A 24161-nucleotide genomic window follows, 5' to 3' on the forward strand; every position below is an offset into this window, starting at 1 on the left:
ATTCATTAGAGATTAAAAAAATTATTAAAAAAATATTAAAGTGCTATAGAAGCAGCTTCTGGAACATGACTTGACATAATTAAAATTTGTTTGCTCAATGATTTAATGGTCCACTAAAAATTAGCAAAGAAGAAAAGAATTTATGTAAGGCAAAAGATAGAAGAAGACATAGTGGAGCAAATTCAAAGGTTAGTGTATCCAAAGAAACAGTCATCTCAGCAGGTACAGATAAACTCTAATACGACACTCAAATAGAAACACAACTTATGCGACACACAATTATTAAAATGATTGTAATCAGACTTAAAATTAAAAAATTTAGTTAATTCGAGTTTAACTGAGAAATTAATTCAGATAAATAGAATATTTCTACATTCGAGTCGACTAATTAGTTAATTGAGGGGTTAGTTTAGGTGAGTTGGGTTTCATTTGTTAACCTCATTTGGGTCATCCTCTGGTAACACGTTTCGCCTTGTCGGTTTGCCATAATGTGAGGGATAGGGAGGTTTGCGTGCACATGGCGACTGTCGCGCATAGGCAACGAGCGAGCGGGAGATGGATGTGGAGTGGAGGCCAGGGCAGTCGAGTCGGGAGAGGAAGATGACAGGTGGCAGATAGAGACGCACAAGCATGGGAGCTCGCATCAATGCTTGTCTGCGGGGACCAACACAGAAGCGCTAGCTAACTCAAAATCAAAATCAAAGTCAAATATTTAAATTTTACCATAAAACTATCTCATTTCTTTTTTAAAATTGCCTTTAAAATTTTAAAACACTCTTTTAAGTTTGGACAAAAATCAAGAAGGTCATTTTTTTAAGTGGCAGGGAGTCTTATTTTGATCTTTTTTATCAAAGAATGTTTACTGATACAATTATAATAATTATAGTTTATAATTGTAGCAGTTATAATTGCTATAATTATAAGTAACAGTTATGAAATCATAACTACTATAATATGAAAAATAATTTTAAATAAAAAAGATTAAAATTCTAAGCTTTTAAATGATGTTTTTGATTAACATTGAGCTTTTATGGATTACATCCTAATAAATTTCGATTTGATATAATATACCTGATGTGATTCAATCTAAGATAAAAATTATGACTATTCAAAACTTACCAAATATTTACACTTGTAACAACTATGATTTCCTATATGCTTACAATGTGTACGGTTTAATATTTAAATAAAAATATAGGAAAGAGATCTATAATAATAACAATAATATAGTGAATGATAATTAAGTAATTGTATGTAGGGTCAGATGCCCTTTTGATACAAAATTCTAATAATAAGGGATGCCTTTGGATCTTTGCCTATTAAAGTTTTGTTAATTTAGCTATACACTCTTTGCCAAACAATGCAATTTGAAAGAGCTAGAGAAGGTTAGACGATGACAGGGAAGACAATGACGATACAGAGGTTAGACATCAACGAACGATAAGGGTAGCAATGACGCATACTAATGACGATAAGGATGGATGATGACGTAGATGTCGAACTAATAACACAATGATAATGCAAAAAAAAAGAGTAAATTCATAGTTCCCTTCTCAATCTCCCCTTGTTCCATCCCTAAAACATTAGGGCTTTTGCAAGAGTGTTATAATTTTAGTGTTATTTTTTAAAAAATAAATTATTAGGGATTAAATAAAAATTTCCTAAACTTAAAAATGTAGTACTATTACCTAACGCAATGGAATAAATCCAAGCTCCAAGGCTTTTTTTAGGTGACCAAACTTGTAGCTGTTTTCATTAGATAATGACAAATTATCTATTTATTTATAGTGCACAATTCATTCAATTTAATTTAATTTAATTGTGTGTTTCTTCTTGTCTAAAATTTTCTATCAATGTATCACTTAATGATTAGGACATAACAATAACACTCTTATTTATCAACTCTTTTTCATGAAGGGAACGAGCAAGAGACTACAAGGACTGAAAAGTAACATTGAAAATGAACTCGACACGAGCACATTTTGACGATTCAACCGACAAAGGGCACAAGCTCATTAAAGAAGATAGGAACTTATCATAATCAATTATTGATCACAAAGCCACAACTTTTAATACAAAAACACAAATAATACTTTGTCGAGTCAACTATCAAGACTACTTACATCCGTGAAAACCGTTGAATATTGTATTAGGTGCACAATGCATTATCAAGACTAATCATTAGAGTGCCTCGGAGTGCTATCGAGTTCTCTTCTCTTCTCTGAGTCTAAGTAACTTGACCACCTAATCCTTAGTCGATTTAAATCTTTCACAAATCAAACCCGGTTCAAGTATTTAACCCGGCCAATTTGTGATGATCGACGGCTCAATTGGAGTTGCAGCCGACGGCCCACCAGCCAGTCCTCTATGCGGCAACGTGGGCCGCGTCCGCACCAGGCCACCTTAATTGTGAGGCTGTACGTTCGTTACAATTTGTCGGGTGCTCGCGTCTGGAAATCGCTATTTGTCAATGAAAATCACACCAAAATTATATTTAAAAAATGATTTTTTGCATGTAAAGAAATTATAATTAATTTGATAATTGGAGGCATAATAGTTGCATTAATAACTCATGAAAGGCAAATAAATATCCATAAGAAGCATAAAGGCGAGACACAAAGACAGAGAGTAGATATATAGAAAGCCTCCGATGAATATGACGGCGTTAGATCGGCGCCGGCTAACCCTTCTTCACGCCGGCGGGGGCAAACAACACGGTGGGTTCGTACTTTGCGATGGCGGCGTCCCGGCAAACTTTAGCCACCACGTCATCAGGGAGCGTCACCACCACCTGCCTCGCCGCCCCCTCGGCCGCTGCTGGCATCACCAGCACCAGACCCGCCCCCTCCGTCCCGTCCACCCTGCACGTCACGTGCGCCGGCCGGCAGCCGTCGTTGTCCTCGAAGGGCGTCCCGTATGCGAACGCGTCGCGGTCGACCTCCACGCACGTCAGCTCAGGCCCGTACACCTGGAACGCCGGCTCCGCCTCCCGCCGGCCTGGCCGCCTCTCGTGCAGCCACTCCACCGCCTCCCAGAAATCCTCCTCCCGGACGCCCTCCCCCACGCGCCGTATTTCCGCCGCCACGCGCGACAGGCCGGCGCCTAGGTCGACGCCACGGACGCGGTAGAAGTGGAACGCGTTGCCGTAGAACGCGTACGGCAGCGGCGCGTGCATCCGCTTGCGCATGTCGATCCCAAGCGTGAGATCCGCGGCGCCGAGCTCCGGCGCCGCGATGCGGGTCCAGAACAGAGCAGCGAGGGCGTCGAAAGGGGAGGCGTCCCCAGCGTCGCTGAGGAGGGACTTGACGGAGGCGTCCGAGAAAACAAATGTGGCGGAGGACATCTTCGTGGTGGCCGCCGGCTCCGTCGAGGCGGCAGCTGCGGCAGATTTGGAGGAGAAGAGGGCAGAGTTAGGGTTAGGGTTGGGGCGGGGGTCGAGGGCGGGGGCGTGAAGGAAGGGCGGGAAGACGATGCAGGCGCGGCGATGGGCGTCGGACCAAGCGCGGACGATGAGGATGGCGGAGGTGAGGTCGGCATTGATGTGGGCGGAGCTGAGCCCGATTGCGACTGCGCCGTCGTCGAACTCCGTCAACTGGACGCAGTACGGCGACCAAATGGAAGTATCGTGGCCCATGGGCTCAGAATGGGCCAGATCCATCTCCTCCCCGTCAGTAGCCGACGCGAGCCACTCGTCCAGCGTGGTGTGCGCGCGGGCTTCCACCAAGCGCAGGCCCGCGTCGTTGCACTTCACCACCCACCTCCACTCGCTGCCGCCGCCGGCGGCGTCCTCCACAGGCTCGCGGTGAAGGCGTCCAGTGACGGCGGGGTAGTAGGAGAGGACCTCGGAGAGGGAGTTCATGAGGCGGGACTTGGTGAGGGTGGGAGCGGCGCGGAAGTAGAAGACGAGGCGGAGGAAGTGGCGGGCCATGGCGTGGTCGAGGGCCGAGAGAGGGTGCGTCTTCCCCGGCCGCACTGGGATCGCCGACACCGCCGTCGTCTTGGCGCACAGGGTCACCCTCCTCTCGCGGCCGGCCGTCATGCTGCTAATCGTCGCTTAGGATCTGAGCGGAGATGGATTTGTGGGTGGTGATGGGACGATGATGCATATATAGGAAGGACATAGGACATTGATAATTTGAGGAATTATGGGGAGGAGTATGGTGGTAGTTGGGTAGGTACATAACATAATCAATTCGTGGCATTAAGACGCCATTAATAGAGGAAGACCCAACCTCATTTTTACTCATATCCAAATTACCATATACCTCTTTTCTAAAATACTTTTTCCTCTCTATAATTACATTTTATAAATATTTTTAAAGTATTTATTTTTCTCTCTTTTTAAATATATATATATTTTAAAAAAACTTAGAAGGGATTAAATATGAGGTAGAATTAAAATTTAAAAATATGATTCTATTTGAGAGAGTTTTAAAAATATAATGATTTTTTATTTGTGTCGAATTGAATTGATAAATAAACTTCCAAACACTTCTAAGAGCCTCTATTGAGAATTTATAAAATTTTATATAACCTTGAATAAATTTGAGATAAATTCATTATTAAATCTTGATAATTTTAAAATTTTGATAATTTAAATATATTTTTAGGACTCTTTTAATTTTGATCATATTTAAAATTTTAAATTCTGAATAATAGACCGTCGTCAATTAATTTTAATTATTAATGAGTTGATAAAAATATAAAAAGTGTAATATATGATTTAAATATTAAGTAAAAGTGAAATAAGCGAGTTCAGTAAATAGTAAATTGGCATTTATTCAATCACATTGGATGCGAGGGCTCCTTCATTATCTCTGATCTTGCGCCTCTGCATCCACGGAGTCAGGGAGGGTCACATGGCGAGGCTGCAGGGCTGCCTACGACACCATAAATGGAGTGGTGAAAGAGCTGTGTACGCTCGCACGAACCCAACCTTTTCCACGCAATTCCAGGTGCACTTGTCCTCGTCGTCTTCCTCAAGTGGTCACTGGGCACTGCCAGTCTCTCAGCAACAGCTGCAGCGAGACGATGATGATGCATTTGTGGGTGTTTGAAAAAGCGTGGATGGTTTGGTCAATCGGGAAGTTAAGGCAGCGAGAGAAGACTAGTCTTTTCTTCTTCAATTTGACAACTCCTGTCCTGCGTCGTCAACCATATTGGCAATGGTGCTGAATTTTACTCATGGATCGATCAAGCTTGGAGAACATCTGGTGAAGATCGATATAGTTTTTTTTACATGAAAGTTTTTTTTTTCTTTGAAGAATTTTTACAAAGACTTGACCCACACGCCATTGTTGTACGGGTATAAAACTAGTTCACTTTTCACAGCAAAGAAGCTTGCTGGCACTGAAGTTTTAGGAGCTGAGCCTTAGCTCGGCCATGGCTGCTGGTCTCTGCCTCTCCGCTGCCTTCGCGTTCCTCTTGTTCGCCGCAGCTCTCGGTAAGGCTCGAGATTCATGCTCAAAAGGCCTTCTTTCTTCTTTGTTATTGGAGGAGCTCAGCGTCTGAAAAGGCCCATTTTTATCCACCTCTCGCCGCTGCGACTGATCGGTTTGCTCCGCTGCAGGGAGTGGATTCGCTGCGATGGCTCAGGCCACGGAAGAGACGACGAGGCCGAAGCGATCAGCGCAAGCCGTGCTCTTGACTCGGCGGCGACTCGTCGGATCGCTCCCCCCGTCGTGCCGAGCCCGGTGCGGGCGGTGCTTCCCCTGCTACCCGGTGCAGGTGGTGATTCAACAGGCCGGTCGGATCGTGCCGGAAGAATACTACCCGGAAGCCTGGAGATGCGAGTGCGGCAACAAGCTCTTCATGCCGTGAACTCATCTATTCTTCTGTTCGATCTGTGCATATAATTGTAATTCAAGAGTGGATGAATTCGTTTTTGCTGACCTTCTCTGCTTCAGGAGTTCTTTACGCTGCAATTAACAAAAACAATCCGTTCTTTTGTTTGTTTGGTGATTCTTGGATTGGATTTGCTCTTTTGCCATGTGGAATAAAAGTTTGCATGTGTTCTTCATTCCATTCCTTCAACTTGAAACTTCAGCACTGATGGAAAATCCATTCCTTGCTCTGAATGCAAATCCTGATCTCTATTGCATTTGCAATGCTCAAGGCCAACTTCACCCTCACTAAGATGACCTGAGGCTTGATCATCAGAAGATCGACCCACCACTTTTCAGATTGCTGTAGCAAAAAGAGATTCTGTGTCAGGCATTGCGAACAGGGTCTCTAGTCTCTCGACTGGCAGAGTAGAGGACCCACAAAGAACATGGCTGACCTGTTTGTGAAGTGCAGCAGTCCATGCTCTGCTTTGATATCTTTAGGATTTGATTCTGATCTCCTATTTCGATAGAAACAAGTCCCACAACTTCAGATAAATTTAAATAATTCACCAATGGATCACATCAAGTTAATTTAGAAAAATTAGAGGCTGTTGAGTAAAAAATGGTAAAAAAAAAGACATGAATTAATAAACCAAGAGCAGTAGTAACAATTCTTTAAATCCGCCATCTCAGTGAACTTACACTATCATATATGAAAAGATAAATCGAGAAATTACAATTGATCACAATAGGAGGAGGAGAGCAATGTCTCACTTCAGTAATTCTATTTTGTCATAATCAATAACCAACGCAAGTATGTGTCGAGAGCGAGAATAATAATAACAATGTAACATACATATTGGGTAATTTGCAACTGAGCCCTTTATTATTTTCTCTCGAATTAAACCTTTGTTACTGCTCTAATCCGCGGATTCCAAATATGTGACGACAGAGAGCTCCACCGGTACAGCGCCTGGCTCCTCGCGGATCCCCCTCAGCCACCGGCTCTCCTCTTCCAAGTAAGCCTTCATGAACGCCACCATCGCGCCGGCGGCGAACTCCCTCATCGGCTTCCTCTCCCTCCCGTTCTTGCACAGGCAGTAGGTAGCCTTCCCCCTCACCCCCTTGGTCTCGTCATCGAGCACGTCCAGGTGCCCGTACTCCCTCGCCACTAAGTGGTACGCCGGCGGGCAGCACTCGGCGAAGAAGTCGCCGTGGCTCACCCCCTCCGGCGCGCAGGGCGGAAACAGGGGGTTCTTCCTCAGCCCTCCGAGTCCTGACCCGATCACCATCACTGGCGTGCCCTTGAGGTCGAAGGACCGGGGGGCGTAGGTGAGGATGGGCGGGTGAGTCTGCTTGCCCCTGTCCATGCCGTCGACGGGGTCGACGCCGATGAGCGCCGAGAGGTGGAGGCTGGTCTTCGCGTGGCCGAGGGCAAGGGCGAATGCGACCTTGCCGCCGCGGCTGTGGCCGGCGACGGCCAGCTTGGTGGGGTTCGGTCGGACGTGCTTGGGAAGAACCTGAGTGAGACCCGGGATCAACCAGTCCACCGTGGCCGCCGCAGCGCGGATCTCGTCGGCGGAGTCCGGCCCTGCCACCGAGTATAACTGCGGGGCGACGACGATGAACCCGTGGGAAGCGACGTGGAGGAGGAGCTGAGAGTAGAAGGAGTTGCATAGGAGGTAGCCGTGGAGGAAGAGGAGCATGGGATAGTCACCTTCCTCGATAGGGGCTGCGATGAGGAGAGGCTTCGGCGGAGGGGAGGGCGAGTGCGACGGCGCCGATGAGTCTTCGTTGATGAGCTTCGCCGTGTGATCTCCATGCTCGAATACCCTGGCGGCGGCGTTCACGTCGGACATGGCGAACAAAAGCTGAAGCAGAGCAGAGCAGTGGCGGTGTTCCCTGGAAAGCCTCTGTTTTCTTATCTTCCGTTGAAAAGGCGAAAGATATTTCTTGTTCGAGAGGAAGAGGATGCCGTCAATTGCGGGTGCGGATGAGGGAAAAAGGGTCGATGCACCCGTTAATACTGATATCAACTGAGCGGATGCGGACGAGAAGAAAAACCTTACTGCATCCGATAATACCGATACAACGTAGGAGGAGCCGCCGCGGATGTACTCAAGGGTGCTTGTGAAATTTCATAAATGCTGATGACTGAAAGGATAAAAGCTAGATTTTCTAACTAATTTTAACAGGGGAATCTTCCAAAACGAGCCTTTAATTTAATTTCTTTACCAAAACATACTTTTTATTTCTTCCTCACGTTGACTAAAATCAAATTGCGATTCAGAAATCTTAATTTACAACGAGAGAAAATCTATAATGAAATTTTCGTAAATGGTTTCAATAATCATCTCCTCGTATACTGAGACACTGATTCCATATCATGTGACTTTCTCTACGTTTAAAGAATGATCGAACAAACTATGTGAAGCTCAAGAGGAAACAGTATCATCAATCTAGAAACTAGGTGAAGTATTCACTTGACAGATCCGTCTCCAGTTCTTGTAGTTCATCAGTTCATGGAGCTTCCTGTCGTGAACAATTGTAACAGCTCCAAGAAATCGACATACTCCGGCTTATCCAATCTCACTTTGGAGCTCTCATGCCAAATCCACGTCTCATTTTCTCAACCCTGGCAAAAGGATAGATGAATTCAGTAGTGAGATAAGTCAAATGCCAAGAGAAATTCAAATGAATTGCAAATACTCTACTAGGTGCAAAAACAACAACTATCGTAACTAACAAGACAAACATCTATATAGGCCTTTTGCCTTTCATTTATTCAAAAAAGAACTGTGATATTTGTAAGCAACATGCTAGATTTGGTTTGATTTTACTCTCTTCATTCGTTTCTCGGTAATACTTTCCCAAACTCTTGGCTTCCAAACATGCATTTGAACTCAATCCCCAAAATTGACCTGGATATTCTAATTTGTATCCTAGCATTAACTGCTATGTATTTGACAGGGAGTTTTTTTTTTTTTTTTTTTGCCAGATACATTAACAGACACAATATATGCGAAGATAAGTTTCTCGAATACATACTGATGAAAAGCAACCCAATAAACATTAAGTTACCCAAAGGAAATTCAATCAATTGTCTAAAAAACTGCATATGGATCACTAACAATTTTTCCTGCTTAAATGAGAATAGTTTTCATATATCGCTAAGTGTTAACAGGTCATCATAGACAGTTTTCTCATTGTGGATGTGATGAATTTATTTCTTAATACATGAACACCTCATATTCTATATATTTATGGTTGCACAGGTGAACCATCTACAAGATATAATGATTATATACTAGAAAATGTGACCAAGAAGCTGATGTTTTATGCTAAAATGAAATTCGCAAACCACTTTCGATAATTTCCAAAAAAAAAAAAAAAAAAGAAGCTAAAATGGAGGCAATATAGTTGTAACACAAAAACTTACGTTGGGGCAAGCTTCCCAAAATTACCCAGATGTTCATTAGAGACTTCATTAAAGAGATTCCCTGAAAAATCAAGAAGATAAGATTGACCAGCTGAGAATGGTAGTCCTCGACTAACCAACAAATTGAGATCTTTCCTATGGAGCTCTCTTCCATTCAAGATGACACCAGTGTTCCCACCAGCACAGTGTTCAGGCATAGGATAGTTGAACTCTTCGATAAATGGCTGCATGTTTCGGCAAAATCAGCACCTCTACTATTGAATAACAAAAACTGTTAAATGTCATGTGAATGGATATAGAATGTGTTTATCATACTGGAATTATGCCAAGACATGGCCGTTGCATGACACCCCAAAATCCAGCATGCCGATCGTACCTAGATTGTGTGGCAGAAAATAAATATTAAATGTTCAGATCAACAATAATAAAGAGAGTAGCATGCTACAAGCAAACCAAACAAAACGCTGCAAAAATAATTGTAGTGGCAGGATATGCTGCAAACCGTTGAATTCCTAGTGACAATAGGTAATCATCATCAAGTTAGGTTTGTCCAATTATGAAATCTTAAAACGGGGATAGAAACTCATTCAGTTTATTTCCTAGTAGACAAGGCACCCTCTTGGAATTTTTCTGGTTCGAGTAAATTATATAATAACAATGTTGGGGCATTCGAAGGTCAATCCTCATGTAGTGATCATCCCTAAACTTTTCCTTTATATATATTTTTCTTAATGAAGGACCTAGGGTCCTACTAGAATGGCAGGAAGAAATAGAGGAAGAACATTTTTGATCAAAAATGTTTACTGACATCTCAGTCAATTTTTTATCAGCTCAATTTGACAGAATGATCATATTTGCAACAATCTGACAGTTAAGCACTAAATATTAAAATAAAATGATGACATAGCAGTAATACCCATTTGTTCATTAGTGAATTAAATCATTTACCCTAGTTTTTAAGTCATTCTTGGTATAATTTTTCATGAAAAGTTCATGAGTGAAGTCGACGTATTTTACCAATATTCTCCAGGAAAAATGCTTCCGGCCTTTTTTTCAGCCTTCCGAACTAAGTGATCAGGAATTAGATAACCATTAACTGAAACTTGAGATCTTTCATCTCTTGCAGACATCTTAATTTGCGGTGTATGTTTGAGGTTTGTATTTAGAACTAATGGATCATTACTCTTTTCAATGCCCATTTGGCTTTGATGTTTCTCTATATCATTATGATCCAGAGAGGAACTGGAATAGTCATGCAGTGACCGATCAATCCCGGATATTTCTTCACCTTGCTCAGGACTCTGGTGAAACTTGTCATCGTCGTAGATTCTTACTTCTTCGTCTGAATGTTCCTTCTTGCTACCAGTTTCAGAAATGTCCTTTTGACTGGATAACAAGAAAGACAAACTGTCCTGAATCAGTGAATCTGCAACAGCTGATACATCTGTGCTATCTGGTTTTTCTACATGCTCGGACCTATTAGAAGCCACTGAAAGCCCCTTCAAGTTCTCTGGATCAGTTAAATCTATACTTTCTTGTTCCATCAATACAGGGCTAGATGTGAAAGGAGATGAGTTATTGTCATCTATTGGCAGAATAACTTGGCCCGCGACAGCATGTTCTTCAGAAATTGAAGAAACATCTGATTTACTGCTAGTTTGTTCTTTATATTGGTCATGCTGGTTGACTTTGGCATGAGAGCTGCCATTGGCTTTAGAAACAGCCAAGGATGGTGAATGGGAAGAAATGACAAGCCTTTTTCCAATAAGTTCAATGCAAAATACCTCCAAGCATGATCCACAACGCAACCTCCTAGGTTTTTTTGACATGAGTAGTGTAGTATCTTGAGGTAGCTTCAGTAACTCAAAGCAGCTAGAGCATATCACGAAAGGAGTTGCCCCTGCGAAAGCTAGACAAGGATGCTTTTCCTTTGTTTTGGATTTTGCTGCTCTTGCCCTTCCTTCATTGTGTTCTTTCATCCTGAACATTTGGATACCAAGAGGAGAAACCCCACTATTCTGTGCAAGACCAAGGCGCCCTTGGTTGGTGATCAAGTTGGGAGCAGTCCTTTCTGGTAATAACTTATATTTTCGATGCTGAAGGTCAAATTCATCACTATGGTAAGAGGATAGAGGAACTACATCTAATTGTCTACGGAGGTACTCATTCCTTGGTCTTTCTATGTGATGAGAGTAAACGTAAGGAACTTCTGGTGCACCTTGTGGCATACATAACTCATCATATGCATGACTGTCGTTCGACGTGGAATATGGTTCAGTCACACTCACTCTTTCCTTTGCCTTGCTCATAATCTCATGTGATCGTCTATAATAGACTAGCCTTTCATTCACCACTGGCATCTTTGCTCTCGGTTTTTCCAAGAACTCGGAAGATCTACTGATATGATCCCTTAATTCATCTAGTTGTCGCAGAAGCAGCAACGGGTCATTACTCAACAATTCAGCTCCATCTTTCCGAGATTGGTTCTTCTTCGTCTTGGAACGGTCATCTCTATAATTCATCAAGGGATTGGACTTCATATGATCTTCGGGCATTCGGCAGAATGCCGGTGCTACATCGTCTGAGAAGGAGGTAGAATCACTAAGCAAAGATTTAGATGCTGAAGGCTGCCTACCAACTCCATAGTTGCTGCCACTCTCTACACGTCTCCCATCGACCCTATCATCAGAATTGGAGGCAGGTCTTCTTCTACGTGTAAATTTTGAACTCAACCCTAATCTATCTCGTTCTCTCGAATTGAATCCTACGGTATCCCTCTCCAACGAGAAATCAGTAGGTGGAAAATCTCTCCTTGCTGGAAAAAGAACAAAGAACTCAAACCACGAACAAGAATGTATCACCAAAAAAATCGAATCTTTATCAACCCTAACTTTTTTTCTTTTCGAGAAACGAAAGGGGTTTTACCTCGGGAAATAGCACTTCGATCACCGCAGCGGTGGGCCGTCAAGTTTGCGAGGCCGGGAAGGAGTTCGTCGCACTTGGGACAGCGCACGGGCCGACTCTCGCCTCGTCCGCCACCGCCCTCCGCCATCCCTGGAACCTATCAAGTCGCTGGCGGAACAACGGAAGGAAAGGCCGAGAACAGGAGGGGAAGTAATCAGAATCGTCGGCAGGGAATAACTTCGCCATCGTAATCCATCGAGGGTTCTGCCATAAGGGAGAGCTTGAGGACGTTGGGACGTCGCGGCCTGGTCTGCTGTGGTCGCGCCCACCTGCAAGCGCGCCAATGGAGAGAGGGAAGGAAAAGGAAAGGATTCGCCAAATGGGTCGGCCATGGAAGGTAGGAACGGGAAAGGTGCACAAAAGTCAACCAATCGATGAAAAGCAAAAAATAAAAACAAAAGTAACAAATAAAAATGAAAATGAAATACACACAAATTTACCCGGCGAGCTGCAGCCAGCAAAAGTAGGTGGGGTCCACGTACTGGGCTCAGGTCACGCTGTGGAGAGGGAGGAAGTCTCCAAAAATTGAATTAAACTTTTTAAAGGAATATATATATGTATATCTTTTAGAATAAAATCGGTTGTTTTTTGGAAAAGAAAACAAAACGACGATTATAAAGTCAACGGTCAAACTCAGTCACGTGCTCATGATACAGTAGGGTAGTTTTTTTTTTTCAAAATAAAAACTAAAAATAAAACAGTTTAATAATCCCCCCTTCCAAAATAAGAAGCATTCCTTCATGGCTCCAGATTTTTTATCGCGCTACGGTGTCACCAAATTTTCAATGTCTTTCCAATAGAAAATTTTCCAATTTCTTTTGAAAATTTCGGTGAGAAACGATTTAAGAACCATATATATAGAGAGAGAGAGAGAGAGAGAGAGAGAGAGAGAGAGAGAGAGAGGGAGTGAAGTCAAAGTTGCAGTTGGAGCAGCAGCAATAGCAGCGGAGAGGAGTAGGAGTGGTTCTTCGGTCGTTACTCGTTACTCCCCAAATCTAGGGTTTGGGGGGCCGAATTGTGTCTTCGTCGGCCCAAGTACTCCCAAGATCCCGCCTTTGTTGCTCGAGGATCGCGAGCAGTAGCAGGATTTGATTTCGTTGCTGTCAACGCAGGGCAAAGGTTAGGGATTGCTATTGTTTTTTGTATTTTTATTGCGAGATCCTCTTTCGCAGCTGGAACTATAGGAGAGTCTTTTGGATTCCTCGTTTCGACGCTGTGGTAGCTTTGAGGTTAGAAAAACAATCGATACTTTAAAGGTGTTTTATCGGGTTTCCCCCCTTGATGCCAGTAGAGGAAAGATGCAAAGCTAACTGCGGCCTGGATGTTGAGAATTTTTCTGTGCTTCAGTATAATTCCTTTTTTCTTCAGTTCTCGATTCATTCTGCTTTCTTGGGATTGCAAATGAGTAAGCAAGTAGAATAGATGTTTCTGCCAGACCATTTGAAAGAAAAGAAGATTCTTAATTAGTTTACTTGGTAAGGAATCTTTGTGAAATTGTTGCCACTAACAAGACTGAACCTACTAACTCTATCTGACAACCATACAAGATTAAATGTGAGAAAGGTCTTTTTTTTTCTCTTTGGGTCGGAGTTTATCTTCAATATGCACCTTCCATATGACTAGTTAGTTTTATGAAATTGTTGGTGTAAAAGGATAAGGACTTAAACCTGACTTTGAGAATCCAGCACTTGAGAAACTTTGTTTCCTATGACACATTTTATCATTAGATTCATCATTCTTGGTAGAATATCCATATTGTGCAATTTTTGATCCTGGCATAATAGTTTGCAAATATCAATTTTAGCTTTTCTCTATAGTTGTATAATTATCCTTTATTTGTCATTAGACAAAGGGCAAGAAAATATAGCTCCTAATATTGTGTTCTCAAGCAGGTTGTGGTGTATTGCTAGTGCTACTATTGACTCTAGCATGAGTGTTTTTTATTTAACTATCTTCTTCTGTCATTAACTTGTCTGGCAGCCAAGTAATTGTGTTTGCTAATGTTGTTTGTTTGTTTCATTTCTTACATGATTATGATTGTGCAATACATGGGGCTCTATTATTGCATAAAGTTTAACTCTTGTTTGTTGGAGGGTAGAAAGAAGTTTGTTGGGTTTAATTATACACTTATAAGTTTCTACTCAATTGGAAAGAGTTGGAGGATGGTTGAATTATCCTCAGGAATATTAGATTCTTAATTGCACATATAATTTCCTAATTGGTTCTGTGGAAGACAGTTTGGGATGCTTAAATATTGGTGTATTGCATGTAAATCTGAAAATGATTTAACATCTCTTTTTTTCTCATAGCTGTGGACTTGAATGATAGTAGGATACATGTGCATACCGAATAGTTTAAAGTTTTTGTCATTGACTCATTTTTATGGTAACTAATTAAGCTATTAGTTTTGATCCTTCATGATCAGGTATCCTTTGTGAAGCATGATCCCCCATAGTCGTACTTACCGCTTCATTTTCATCCAGTTGATTCCTCTTAATTTTCCATTCTCCTGATTTTGGCAGTCTCTGCTGATATAACCATTTCAACTGCTACTGTTGATTCATTGGCACTGCTACAAGACAAGGGTCAGCAACCGAGTCACATTTCCCAGCAGTCAGTTTAGCCATGATGGCAGATGGTAGTCCCATGACAGATACCTCCACAGATGTGGACACTGATGAGAAAGATCAGAGGGTGATTTCTTAGCTCTTTTGTTTGTCAAACAAAGCTTCAGTAATTTCCTTTGCGGATATATGCTGCTTAATCCAAACTAAGTTCTTTCTTATGTACTGCCATTGCTGCACTCTAGGAATTCATATCGGGTGAACTGTTCACACCTTGTGTGTGTCTGACTGTATGTAGAGTATCTCAACTAACTTCATGCAACATGGCCTATTTTGTATTTTTATTTATAACAGTTGCTAAATTATCATTTTGAATATTAACCAAACAATTCTACGTGACATAGCTTCATTCTTATGTTCAAATTTCTTCCTTAACTCTCTTTAATCTTACTAGTGATTGAGTTATTCAACAAACCATCTTATTTTCATCTCTTCCTCCCCTCCTCTTTTGCTTATCGGCACAAGTAAATAGCATGCTTTCCTAGATGCAAGACATACATGGCACACATGTTGTAGCTTCATGATCTCACATAAAACCAAACTCATGAACTTTTCCTTTCTTGCTATAGCCATATACCACTTTATATTGGCACAACTGCGATCACCTTATGAGTAGTGAATAGTTTGATGAATGATGGTCATAAGATTTGAATCACTAATGAACTCATGGCTATGAGAATTAATTACTACATTATAATGAAATGTGTTGTTCGTTTGTTTCCTGATAAGATTAGAAGGACTTTACTTTTATCTATTGAATTTTTATTTTTCTTATGGCTGTTGATATCTCTCCTGATTTTCAGTTTGAACACGGTCAACTTGCTGTTCTTGCAGCTTCTGATTCAAGTGATAGGTCAAAAGACAAAACACTTGATCAAAAGGTAAACAATATGTTCAATTTTCCTGTTAAGTTCTGCATGATGAATTATCATATATATATATATATATTTGTTTTTGCACAGACTCTTCGTCGCCTTGCACAAAATCGTGAAGCTGCTAGAAAGAGTAGACTAAGGAAAAAGGTATGCCATCTATATCCTTGCTGCAGGTTTTTATGCTGTTCTCTAGATATTAACACAGAAGAACGTTTACACAAACATGTGATTTCTCTATTCTTTATTTGTTGGGCATGCTAGGCTAATAGCTATAGTTTGCAACAATTTTCATTCAATTTCACTTTGTAAAATAGTTGTTTTCAACCAGTTATAATTTTAGTTAACTGTCGTACTACTATTAACCTGTTCTCTCCAATGTTACAAGGCTTATGTACAACAACTAGAGAGTAGTAGATTAAAGCTGACTCAAGTTGAGCAGGAATTTCAACGAGCTCGTCAACAGGTATTCTCATTGACCATCTTCATCTCCATTCTGTTAGGATTTGCTATTTTTTCTTTCTTTCTTTTTCATTTGCAGGGTATTTTTATCTCTAGCTCAGGAGATCAATCACATAGCATTGGTGGGAATGGTAATTCTTTTTTGCATGGCAGTTTGGTCTTTTATTTAAATCAAGATTGGCCTTGTTCATAACATAGAAATGGAAAGCTGATAGTTTTACTTTAATGAGAACATTTGTTTCAGCCTTGTCTCCATTTTTAAGTCAACTTTAGTCGATGCAATTGCATCTTATGATCAGTGGGATGTTAAATCATCACTGCAGGGGCATTGACTTTCGATGTTGAATATGCGCGATGGCTCGAAGAACACAACCGGCAGATAACTGAACTGCGGGCAGCAGTGAATTCTCATGCGAGTGAAAATGATCTGCGTGTTACCGTTGATAGTATCCTGACACACTATGAGGAAATATTTAGGATCAAGGGCGTCGCTGCCAAGGCAGATGTCTTTCACATGTTATCCGGGATGTGGAAGACACCAGCTGAAAGGTGTTTCCTATGGCTTGGGGGTTTCCGATCATCTGAACTTCTAAAGGTATGATTCCTTTTGTTTCCATGCACATTTTTATTTTCTTTTTCGAGTTTAATTCGCTGTGCTATAATGTTGCAGTTACTTGCAAATCAGCTGGAACCTCTAACAGAGCAGCAATTGATGGGGATATGCAATCTCCAGCAGTCATCGCAACAGGCTGAAGAGGCTCTCTCCCAAGGGATGGAGGCCTTACAGCAGTCCCTAGCAGAAACATTGGCTGGGTCTCTTGGCCCCTCTGGATCATCAGGAAATGTCGCAAATTACATGGGTCAGATGGCTATGGCTATGGGAAAACTTGGAACTCTTGAGAATTTTCTTCGCCAGGTATCAAACCAGTCATAGAGATTTTAGGAAGTAAGCTAATGTATTATCAATTTATGCAGCTTCAGAAGAACACTACACAGTATTCGATGGAACTTGAAATCATAGTTAATAGGAAGAAGACTTACACCCTTTTCATTTACTTTTGCAGGCTGATAATCTGCGGCAGCAAACCTTACAACAAATGCATCGAATATTGACGACCAGACAGTCTGCTCGGGCACTTCTTGCCATAAACGATTACTTCTCGCGTCTTCGTGCCTTGAGCTCCCTCTGGCTTGCTAGGCCTAGGGAGTGAGAAGCTTCATGTGGCAGCTCAGCTCAAGCTTCCTCCTGCTCGCTGCTCAATCTGCCGACAGACATTCCTATGGTTTCAGTAGATTCCTTCCTAGCTCCAGCAGTATTATTGATGGATGGGTGGACGGACGGATGGAAGGAGGGAGCACCAAGAGACTCAATGGAGTTAAATCAGATCTTGTATAGCGAGCGAGCGAGCGATCGATCATACATAGTCCATCATCGTGCAGTGCAACTTTCGAGAAACAAAAACCATGTGTTGTATAATTCTGTATGCTAGTTAGTTTTGATTATAAATGATTTTTAACTTGAACAATAAATCTGAATTACTACAAACATTTTGCTATAACACATGATCTCGATATTAGTTCAAATATGTTGATATGTCTTCTTAGGTGAACAAGATCTAAGAATCTCTGATGAATTTATTAGTGATGACGACTCATAACTTATGTTACATTTTATCTTACGAGTCGATTTGCAAATTTAAATTATAAATTCACATAATCAAGCATAGTCAAAACAATCTCTAAACCTACTACTTCTTCTAACATTGAGAAATGGGTGCCTGGAATTCATCCAAACAAACACAGCAAATCAATCTCAAAACACAGTTCACAGTAGCGTATACAAAAGCACCATGAAAACACATACTTTCATCTTTAAAGCAGGAAATTAAGGGAAAAGGTTCACCACATTAATTATTAAACTGTCAAATATCCTAAGCAGCATCTAATCCCCATTCTCTTCCGTCAACAAGAAGTCAGTATCAAAAGGTTAGATACTACCTAGAAACTTTCTGTTTTTGGAGTTTTGGCACACGATAACTGATTATATATTTAAAGACGAGCCCTAGGATCATTATGTTTTTTTTTTAAAAGTTAGGGAACAGCTCAGCCCTCAGGCAGCATTTCCTATACATGCTTCATCTAATCAACAACCAGAGACAGATAGGGCCATCAGCTAGAAGCCCATTGAAAGTAGTTGCATATGTTACGCCTAGTCGCAGTCCAATTCCCGCATGCAAAGAAAGATTTTCCTTGAGTTGGTCCGGGCTTGCGGACAAAGCATTCTCTGCTAAGTACCCCACAGTAGCATGTATGTTTCTCCTTCCGACTGGTGTCTAGAAAGGATGGGCGAGAGGGGATGAGAGCAGCTGCTGGTTCTCTGGGCTTCTGAACATGTTGGTTTTGATCAGACAAGAGATTCAACGAATTGGTAATGGAGAACTTGAAGCCCCTATCCATGAGATGGACAAGTAGACGTGCAGTGTTACAGGCGTCATGAAGGCCACAGTGAGGACGGCCCTCCCATGTCAAGCCAGCAAGCTCGACAGCTTTCTTGAGATTGCAGTGGACACCAAACATTTCCCAAAATGGAAGCTTTAGGTTGACCCACCTGCACAAGAATATAATAAGTGTTTGCATCAGTTTGAGGTCGATAACCATGAAATGCTTTACTTGCTAAGGGGTCAGCAAGGATGACTTGCTAGAAACAAATTCAACAAATATCAATTAGAAACCAGGCAACAAGTTTCGGCTTCAGCTTGTCCATGATGGTAACTGGAACCTCATGAAACTCGCAAGCATTATTTCTAGAGATTGAAGCAAGGGAAGCATCATTTGCCTGGAAATGATTGGTTCGACAGAAAGGGAACCTAAAACATAAGCTAGTAAAACCCAAACAGCAGAATTGAGGTCAGCAAAAAAAAATTGAATAAACATTTGTCTAGCACAATTATTGCTCACCAAAGGAAACATGCTCTACTATCTTTGAGTAACAAGATATTCCATTTAAAGGAAGATTGTGCTTTGCAAACACTGGAAAGTACAATGATATTACCTGTTAAAGTAAGGAGGCTTCCTGATCTTTTTAAATTTGCATTCAGATTCTAACATGACACGGCAATCCCAGTCAGACCACGTGACTACTGCAAAGCTTTTGTGCTTGATTCCTTTCTCGTCCAGCCATTTGTCATGCATGATTAGAGCTTCACTTAAAGGAACACCTGTGTCTACCTGAAAGTCCATGGAAGAAGTGAAGTTATTGCTTTAATTTCAGTTTCAGCAGGAACCAAAACATTTTACAGTAGAATATTTTTCTCCGAAGTAGCACATACAAAATTTGTCTCCCATCATGGTTGGATAGCACAAAATTTGTTGAAATATAACAAAGTACTAAAAAGTTAAATAATACAGTTTTGGCATCAACAGATGACCTCATCTGCATCATAAATAATGATACAGTTGGTTTCCTTTTGGTGAGCAACAAGTAAGCCACAAAAGAATCCCCACAGAACTATTACAAAAAATGTAATGGTTGTGATAAATTTAAACCATAGGAAACAGGAACTGATGGTATCTGATTCTCACTCCAACACAACAGCGGTGGAGGAGAAAAAAGAATATGCCTGCAGAAACTAAATGGTGTATTATGGTTCAAGTGTTCATAAAAAACAATCGGAAACCATAAATCCTGCCTTCAGGCTCAAAGTTGCTCCTCTGAAGCTAAGGGTATGATTTGCCAACAAAACTAAGAACCAACATCACCCACATTCTAGGTCATGCTAGACAAAAGGAAACTCAGATCCTTACAAAAAAATTTTAAAAAAATCAATAGGTAAAAGGCAACATCACCAGCAAGGTACCAACTATGCTAAGTCTACATATCAGAGAGTTAAACCCAACAGGTAGCAGAATATCCTCAAGCATCTAGAATTTTCAACCCATGCAAGATTTTCTTAACCATCTGAATTAATGGTCCAATCATTGGCTATGTGGCACAATTTATACTTTCTCATGAATCATGCTTAGAAGCAAATATGGAGCCATCATTAAACCTTCTCCAGAAGGAACTCCAGTTGCAGATATAGAAGCAAGTTTGAATAGTTAGAAAAAGATGATATATAGATCTAGTTTTTAGAAAGAAATAATGAAGAAAAACTGCAGAAATATGTTAAACTCCATCAGAAGACTGTAGAGGAAAAGGTCAAGGCAAGGGTGGTGGTGGCATTGGAAGACAACAGGCTCATCTTTCAGACTTTGTTTCTCAAAGTGAAAATCCATAGAGGAAGACCAGGTTCTCAGACAGTTGATGCTTAGTCTTGTGTTCTCATTCAAAAGCTTCCACTAATTAAATTCTTCTGGTCAACCTTTTACACCTCCATACCTCATTTCTTACCTCTTGCTTTGCTCAGTTATGAATACAACCCAAGAATTCAAGTGCATTTTTTCCTCAGGTTTAGGGTTTTTCAAATTAGATGGATGGTGATTCCACTTCATAGTCGTCTTATAATCTCATTTCTAGTAGGGATAAAGTAAGAATAGTTGAAGACTCTTTCGTATTCATCAACAAAAGATTTACAACATAAGGCCACTTTTTTATCCCGTTCTTTGTGTTTTCAAGGAAAAGGGTAGTTATTGGGTGTGGTAGCTTGCCTGATGGCCAATTATCTAGATTAGAATATATGAGGAACAAGTAATGCAGTAATGAGCACTTCTTTTGAACAAGAAATAAAATAGGATATAAAGCATTATGCTTTTCTTGTGCTAAGAGACTTTATCTGTTTATTCATAAATGTGATGATCATGAGTATGCTAAATACACATATATCTTTATTCAAGTCATGGCAATACAAGCTCAAAACCAGTTTCCCTTATTAATTTGGGTATGGACAGAGAGCTAGTAGGGTCACTTTTACAACTTCATGAAGTTGGTAAAGAGTTGGATATTTCTTATGCATGCTAAAATGAAATCTTCTAATGCCTTAATAAGTTTCACAAGTTCAGTATTAAAATCATATTGTCTCAAGGCTGCCAACAAAACAACGTAGATGCTACAAACAAAGCCATCTAGATCACCTAATGTTCATTCCATCACTTTGCAAGCAAATTGACAATATTGATTATATTGATGATGTAGTGTTGACAAGGAATAACAAAGTGGGAATGTTATGCTCAAAAGATATCTTGCCCATGAATTTAAAACTAAGAATATTGAAAAATTACAAAACTTCCGTGGTATTGAAGTAGCTCAATCTCTCGAAGGTATAGTCCTTCCACAGCAAAAAAAATTATTTGCAAAGGGACATCAGCAGACATATTTGTTGACCGTGACCATGGATTACACAAGGGTGACGGGATTCAGGAGGACAGATGACAATATAAGCAACTTGTACATTAATGGATTCATCTATCACATACTTGGCTAAACATTACATATTCAGTATGATTATATTAGTTTCTAGGACCAAATGGAAGCATCATATTTCACAAGTCAACATAGGTAACCACCAAAATGTGTCCCCTGTGAATGAATTAAATCTATCCTAATTACAAGCCTTAATCACACTAAGTATGCATGCCAAAAGATGAGAGCATTTATAATTTGTACAATATGGTATTCGTAACACAATGCATCTATGTGGATGCAGTAAATACAGTTTACATTGATATATTTGAACTTCATGATGTCAGAATAACATAAATAAACTATATTGAGAATGTAGGGCAAACCACAAAAATAAATTAAAAGGGAGGAGGTCAATACCTGAATTTGCTCAATCCCAGTAAGCTCCTTGCAGAAATCAGTAAGGTGTTGGTGATATGCAGGCCGCACATATGTTTGGAAACAAGCTTCTAGTTTACCAGTTGCACTGTTTACTAGCACAGAGGGGAACTCAATGATCTCTTGTGGATGCAGATTCCTTTCTTTGTCGCAAGTGGCCTCAAAGTCAATAACCACGAAGTACTGAAATTCTTGTAAGTAACCTTTATACAGATATGGTTGAGAAAACATGTTGACTGTTGGCATATAACTAAATCTGTTTTCAACAGGATATGAATAATTCAAGTTTACTGGATAGACATTGTTCTCAAAGGCATTCAGTTGGACTTGTTGCATCATCAAAAAATCAGGATAGACAAATGGTGGTGGAAATGTTTCTTGTCTATAGAATGGTCCATTATAACCTTGATTTACCATTGCATAAGGCTCCCAGATCACTGAGCTATTTTTATTCATAAAATCATAAATGGTTGCATCCTTCCTATCTTTAGGCTCGACAATACATTTAATAAACGCCCCATTTTCTTTAGAACTAGATTGAGATGCAGCATCTTCGGGGCATCCTTGGGATGCCTCATTGTTTCCTTGCATTTGAACTGCATGTCAATAAGATAATAAACAATAGGCAAAGTGGCATATGCTAAACATTAGTAGTGGAAAATTAATATTCCTGTGAGTTAAAAATTAAACTCGAAGTTTTGTAGACAAACATGTATAATAGTACCTAAACCATGTTTATACTAAATGTTTGTATTCTTAGCTTGTAGGAGTGCTCTTGATATATATGAGGAGAGACAAACTCATAAAGACTTTGGCATCTGACTTGTAATATAATGCCTTTGCACGAAGAACTCTGTTAAGTGTGCTAGGTGTGGAGTGATTTCAAGATGGATGACCTTCCAAAATGCTCCTCACCTTGATGTCAAATTTTAGCATAGGACAAAACTATGAAGCCTATAGCATGAGAAACCGATGTTTTCAATCTAAGTAGGTGATGACAAATGATATCAGACTGTACCTGATTCTAGGGTTGTCTGCATCATCGTATAGTAACCAATAGGCTCCATATTTGATGATTAGTGATAATTCTGTGTTATAAGTTAGACTTAGGTCTTGATGGTGATGACAACTCTTAGGTGAGTGAGATCATGGCACCCTAGTCAAGTCTCAATTGGTGAGTTTTAGGAAAATGAAGAAGTTTTACAAGCTAACATGAGTGGAGAATCATTGTTAATTTAGACATATACATAGTGGTAAGTCTGACAAATTAATGGGTTACTTCACTTACCTAAGTGGGTCGTGACAATTTCTCAATCATCAAAAGTCATGGGAAAGACAAAGTGAAATCACAGCAACAATGTGACAAAGCGGTCATGTTTTAGTTAGTTAATATGACGATCAACATATTCATGCTCACTCACTACCGTAAAAAAAAATAAAATTGAATAGTATTTGAAAATAGTTAATTGCTTCAAAGATCTGATCTAAAGAGAGTAACATAATAGGATAAAGATTCTAACAATGCAAACATCAACAAACACAACAAGGAGCAAAATGGAATTTTCGATACATGCAGAAATTCTTATATTAGTATTCTATCAAAAAGAACACATTTTGATACATCAAATCGCAATATCGCAACCTCACGAATAGTGATCATAAAAGAGCCATCTTTCAAATCACAGCGAGCAGCATCGACCATATTCCTGACTACCCCACAACGACAACCCTCCAGATCGACCACTGAACACGAAACAGCAACGATCCCGACCCGAAACCCAAACGAGAATTCAAAAAAACCGACGCAGGAAAGAGAAGGGGATACCCTACCTTTGGCCGCCGGATCAATCATGATCCCCGAGGAAGATATGTCCCGCCAGAGCACAGATCAGATTCTGCTCCCCATCGCTCGACCTAAATCCCACCGAAATCGTAACCAAATCAAAATCCAGAAACCTAAACGATCGGCGCTACACAAAGAAGAGCAAATCGGGCTTCAATTTGTAGGCGAAATGGAGGAGAGATCGGATCTGGGTCGGCTCCGATGCGCCGTTCTTACATGTGCGTGAAAGACCCGGTAGAGAGACGAGCAAGCGGCCTCCTGCGCACAGCTGGGTCGCGCTTCTGCGATATAAGATGAGCCCGTGCCTTAAGGATCCACTGTTCCTTCACCAACACCAGACACTTTCACAATGACCA

At 40.7% G+C, this 24161-nt stretch overlaps 5 protein-coding genes across 7 annotated transcripts; 1 reads left to right on the top strand and 4 right to left on the bottom strand.

Annotated features, from left to right (window-relative positions):
- Positions 1-2523: 2523 nt before the first annotated feature.
- On the bottom strand, positions 2524-4063 carry LOC141841132 (protein ECERIFERUM 26-like). The gene has a single exon (XM_074729257.1). The coding sequence runs from the start codon at positions 4037-4039 to the stop codon at positions 2681-2683; it is 1359 nt and encodes a 452-aa protein (XP_074585358.1). The 5' UTR covers positions 4040-4063; the 3' UTR covers positions 2524-2680.
- A 2431-nt stretch (positions 4064-6494) lies between these two features.
- On the bottom strand, positions 6495-7751 carry LOC141840038 (chlorophyllase-2). The gene has a single exon (XM_074727919.1). It carries the CDS (start codon positions 7682-7684, stop codon positions 6746-6748), a length of 939 nt encoding a protein of 312 aa, XP_074584020.1. The 5' UTR covers positions 7685-7751; the 3' UTR covers positions 6495-6745.
- Positions 7752-8143: 392 nt separating this feature from the next.
- On the bottom strand, positions 8144-12557 carry LOC141840036 (uncharacterized). Its single transcript, XM_074727916.1, has 5 exons — positions 12190-12557; positions 10282-12079; positions 9580-9640; positions 9265-9488; positions 8144-8460 (listed from the first exon to the last, which is right to left on the bottom strand). The coding sequence occupies exons 1-5, from the start codon at positions 12314-12316 to the stop codon at positions 8415-8417; spliced, it is 2256 nt and encodes a 751-aa protein (XP_074584017.1). The 5' UTR covers positions 12317-12557; the 3' UTR covers positions 8144-8414.
- Positions 12558-13097: 540 nt separating this feature from the next.
- LOC141840037 (transcription factor TGAL1-like) lies at positions 13098-17669 on the top strand. Its single transcript, XM_074727917.1, has 9 exons — positions 13098-13347; positions 14751-14922; positions 15656-15733; positions 15815-15874; positions 16113-16190; positions 16266-16317; positions 16510-16781; positions 16857-17102; positions 17251-17669. The coding sequence occupies exons 2-9, from the start codon at positions 14854-14856 to the stop codon at positions 17395-17397; spliced, it is 1002 nt and encodes a 333-aa protein (XP_074584018.1). The 5' UTR covers positions 13098-13347; positions 14751-14853; the 3' UTR covers positions 17398-17669.
- Positions 17670-18071: 402 nt separating this feature from the next.
- Positions 18072-24067, bottom strand: LOC141840578 (uncharacterized). Of its 3 annotated transcripts, none has more exons than XM_074728616.1 (5): positions 24022-24067; positions 23793-23876; positions 21945-22558; positions 19239-19414; positions 18072-18794 (listed from the first exon to the last, which is right to left on the bottom strand). In XM_074728616.1, exons 2-5 carry the CDS (start codon positions 23812-23814, stop codon positions 18356-18358), a joined length of 1251 nt encoding a protein of 416 aa, XP_074584717.1. In that variant the 5' UTR covers positions 23815-23876; positions 24022-24067; the 3' UTR covers positions 18072-18355. The 3 variants fall into 3 exon arrangements, with proteins under 3 accessions (XP_074584717.1, XP_074584718.1, XP_074584716.1); XM_074728617.1 differs by having other exon boundaries at positions 23793-23932; positions 24022-24059; XM_074728615.1 differs by lacking the exon at positions 24022-24067 and having other exon boundaries at positions 23793-24015.
- Positions 24068-24161: the final 94 nt, after the last annotated feature.

The sequence above is a fragment of the Curcuma longa genome, chromosome 11 (genome assembly GCF_044706935.1).
Source record: "Curcuma longa cultivar G26 ecotype Majalengka, Jawa Barat chromosome 11, ITB_CL_G26_1.1, whole genome shotgun sequence".
Taxonomy (NCBI): Eukaryota; Viridiplantae; Streptophyta; class Magnoliopsida; order Zingiberales; family Zingiberaceae; genus Curcuma; species Curcuma longa.

Excerpts from the sequence above, each read along its gene's own strand:
- LOC141840038 (XM_074727919.1), bottom strand. The coding sequence starts at position 7,684 with ATGTCCGACGTGAACGCCGCCGCCAGGGTATTCGAGCATGGAGATCAC.
- LOC141840036 (XM_074727916.1), bottom strand. The coding sequence starts at position 12,316 with ATGGCGGAGGGCGGTGGCGGACGAGGCGAGAGTCGGCCCGTGCGCTGT. Across the intron at positions 12,080-12,189 it reads TCGAAGTGCTATTTCCCGAG|CAAGGAGAGATTTTCCACCT; the intron begins GTAAAACCCCTT and ends TTCTTTTTCCAG. Across the intron at positions 9,489-9,579 it reads CATGTCTTGGCATAATTCCA|CCATTTATCGAAGAGTTCAA; the intron begins GTATGATAAACA and ends CGAAACATGCAG.
- LOC141840578 (XM_074728616.1), bottom strand. The coding sequence starts at position 23,814 with ATGATTGATCCGGCGGCCAAAG. Across the intron at positions 22,559-23,792 it reads GATTGATCCGGCGGCCAAAG|TTCAAATGCAAGGAAACAAT; the intron begins GTAGGGTATCCC and ends ATTGACATGCAG. Across the intron at positions 18,795-19,238 it reads AAGCCTCCTTACTTTAACAG|GTGGGTCAACCTAAAGCTTC; the intron begins GTAATATCATTG and ends ATTCTTGTGCAG.
- LOC141840037 (XM_074727917.1), top strand. The coding sequence starts at position 14,854 with ATGATGGCAGATGGTAGTCCCATGACAGATACCTCCACAGATGTGGAC. Across the intron at positions 16,782-16,856 it reads GATCATCTGAACTTCTAAAG|TTACTTGCAAATCAGCTGGA; the intron begins GTATGATTCCTT and ends ATAATGTTGCAG. Across the intron at positions 17,103-17,250 it reads TTGAGAATTTTCTTCGCCAG|GCTGATAATCTGCGGCAGCA; the intron begins GTATCAAACCAG and ends TTACTTTTGCAG.
- LOC141841132 (XM_074729257.1), bottom strand. The coding sequence starts at position 4,039 with ATGACGGCCGGCCGCGAGAGGAGGGTGACCCTGTGCGCCAAGACGACG.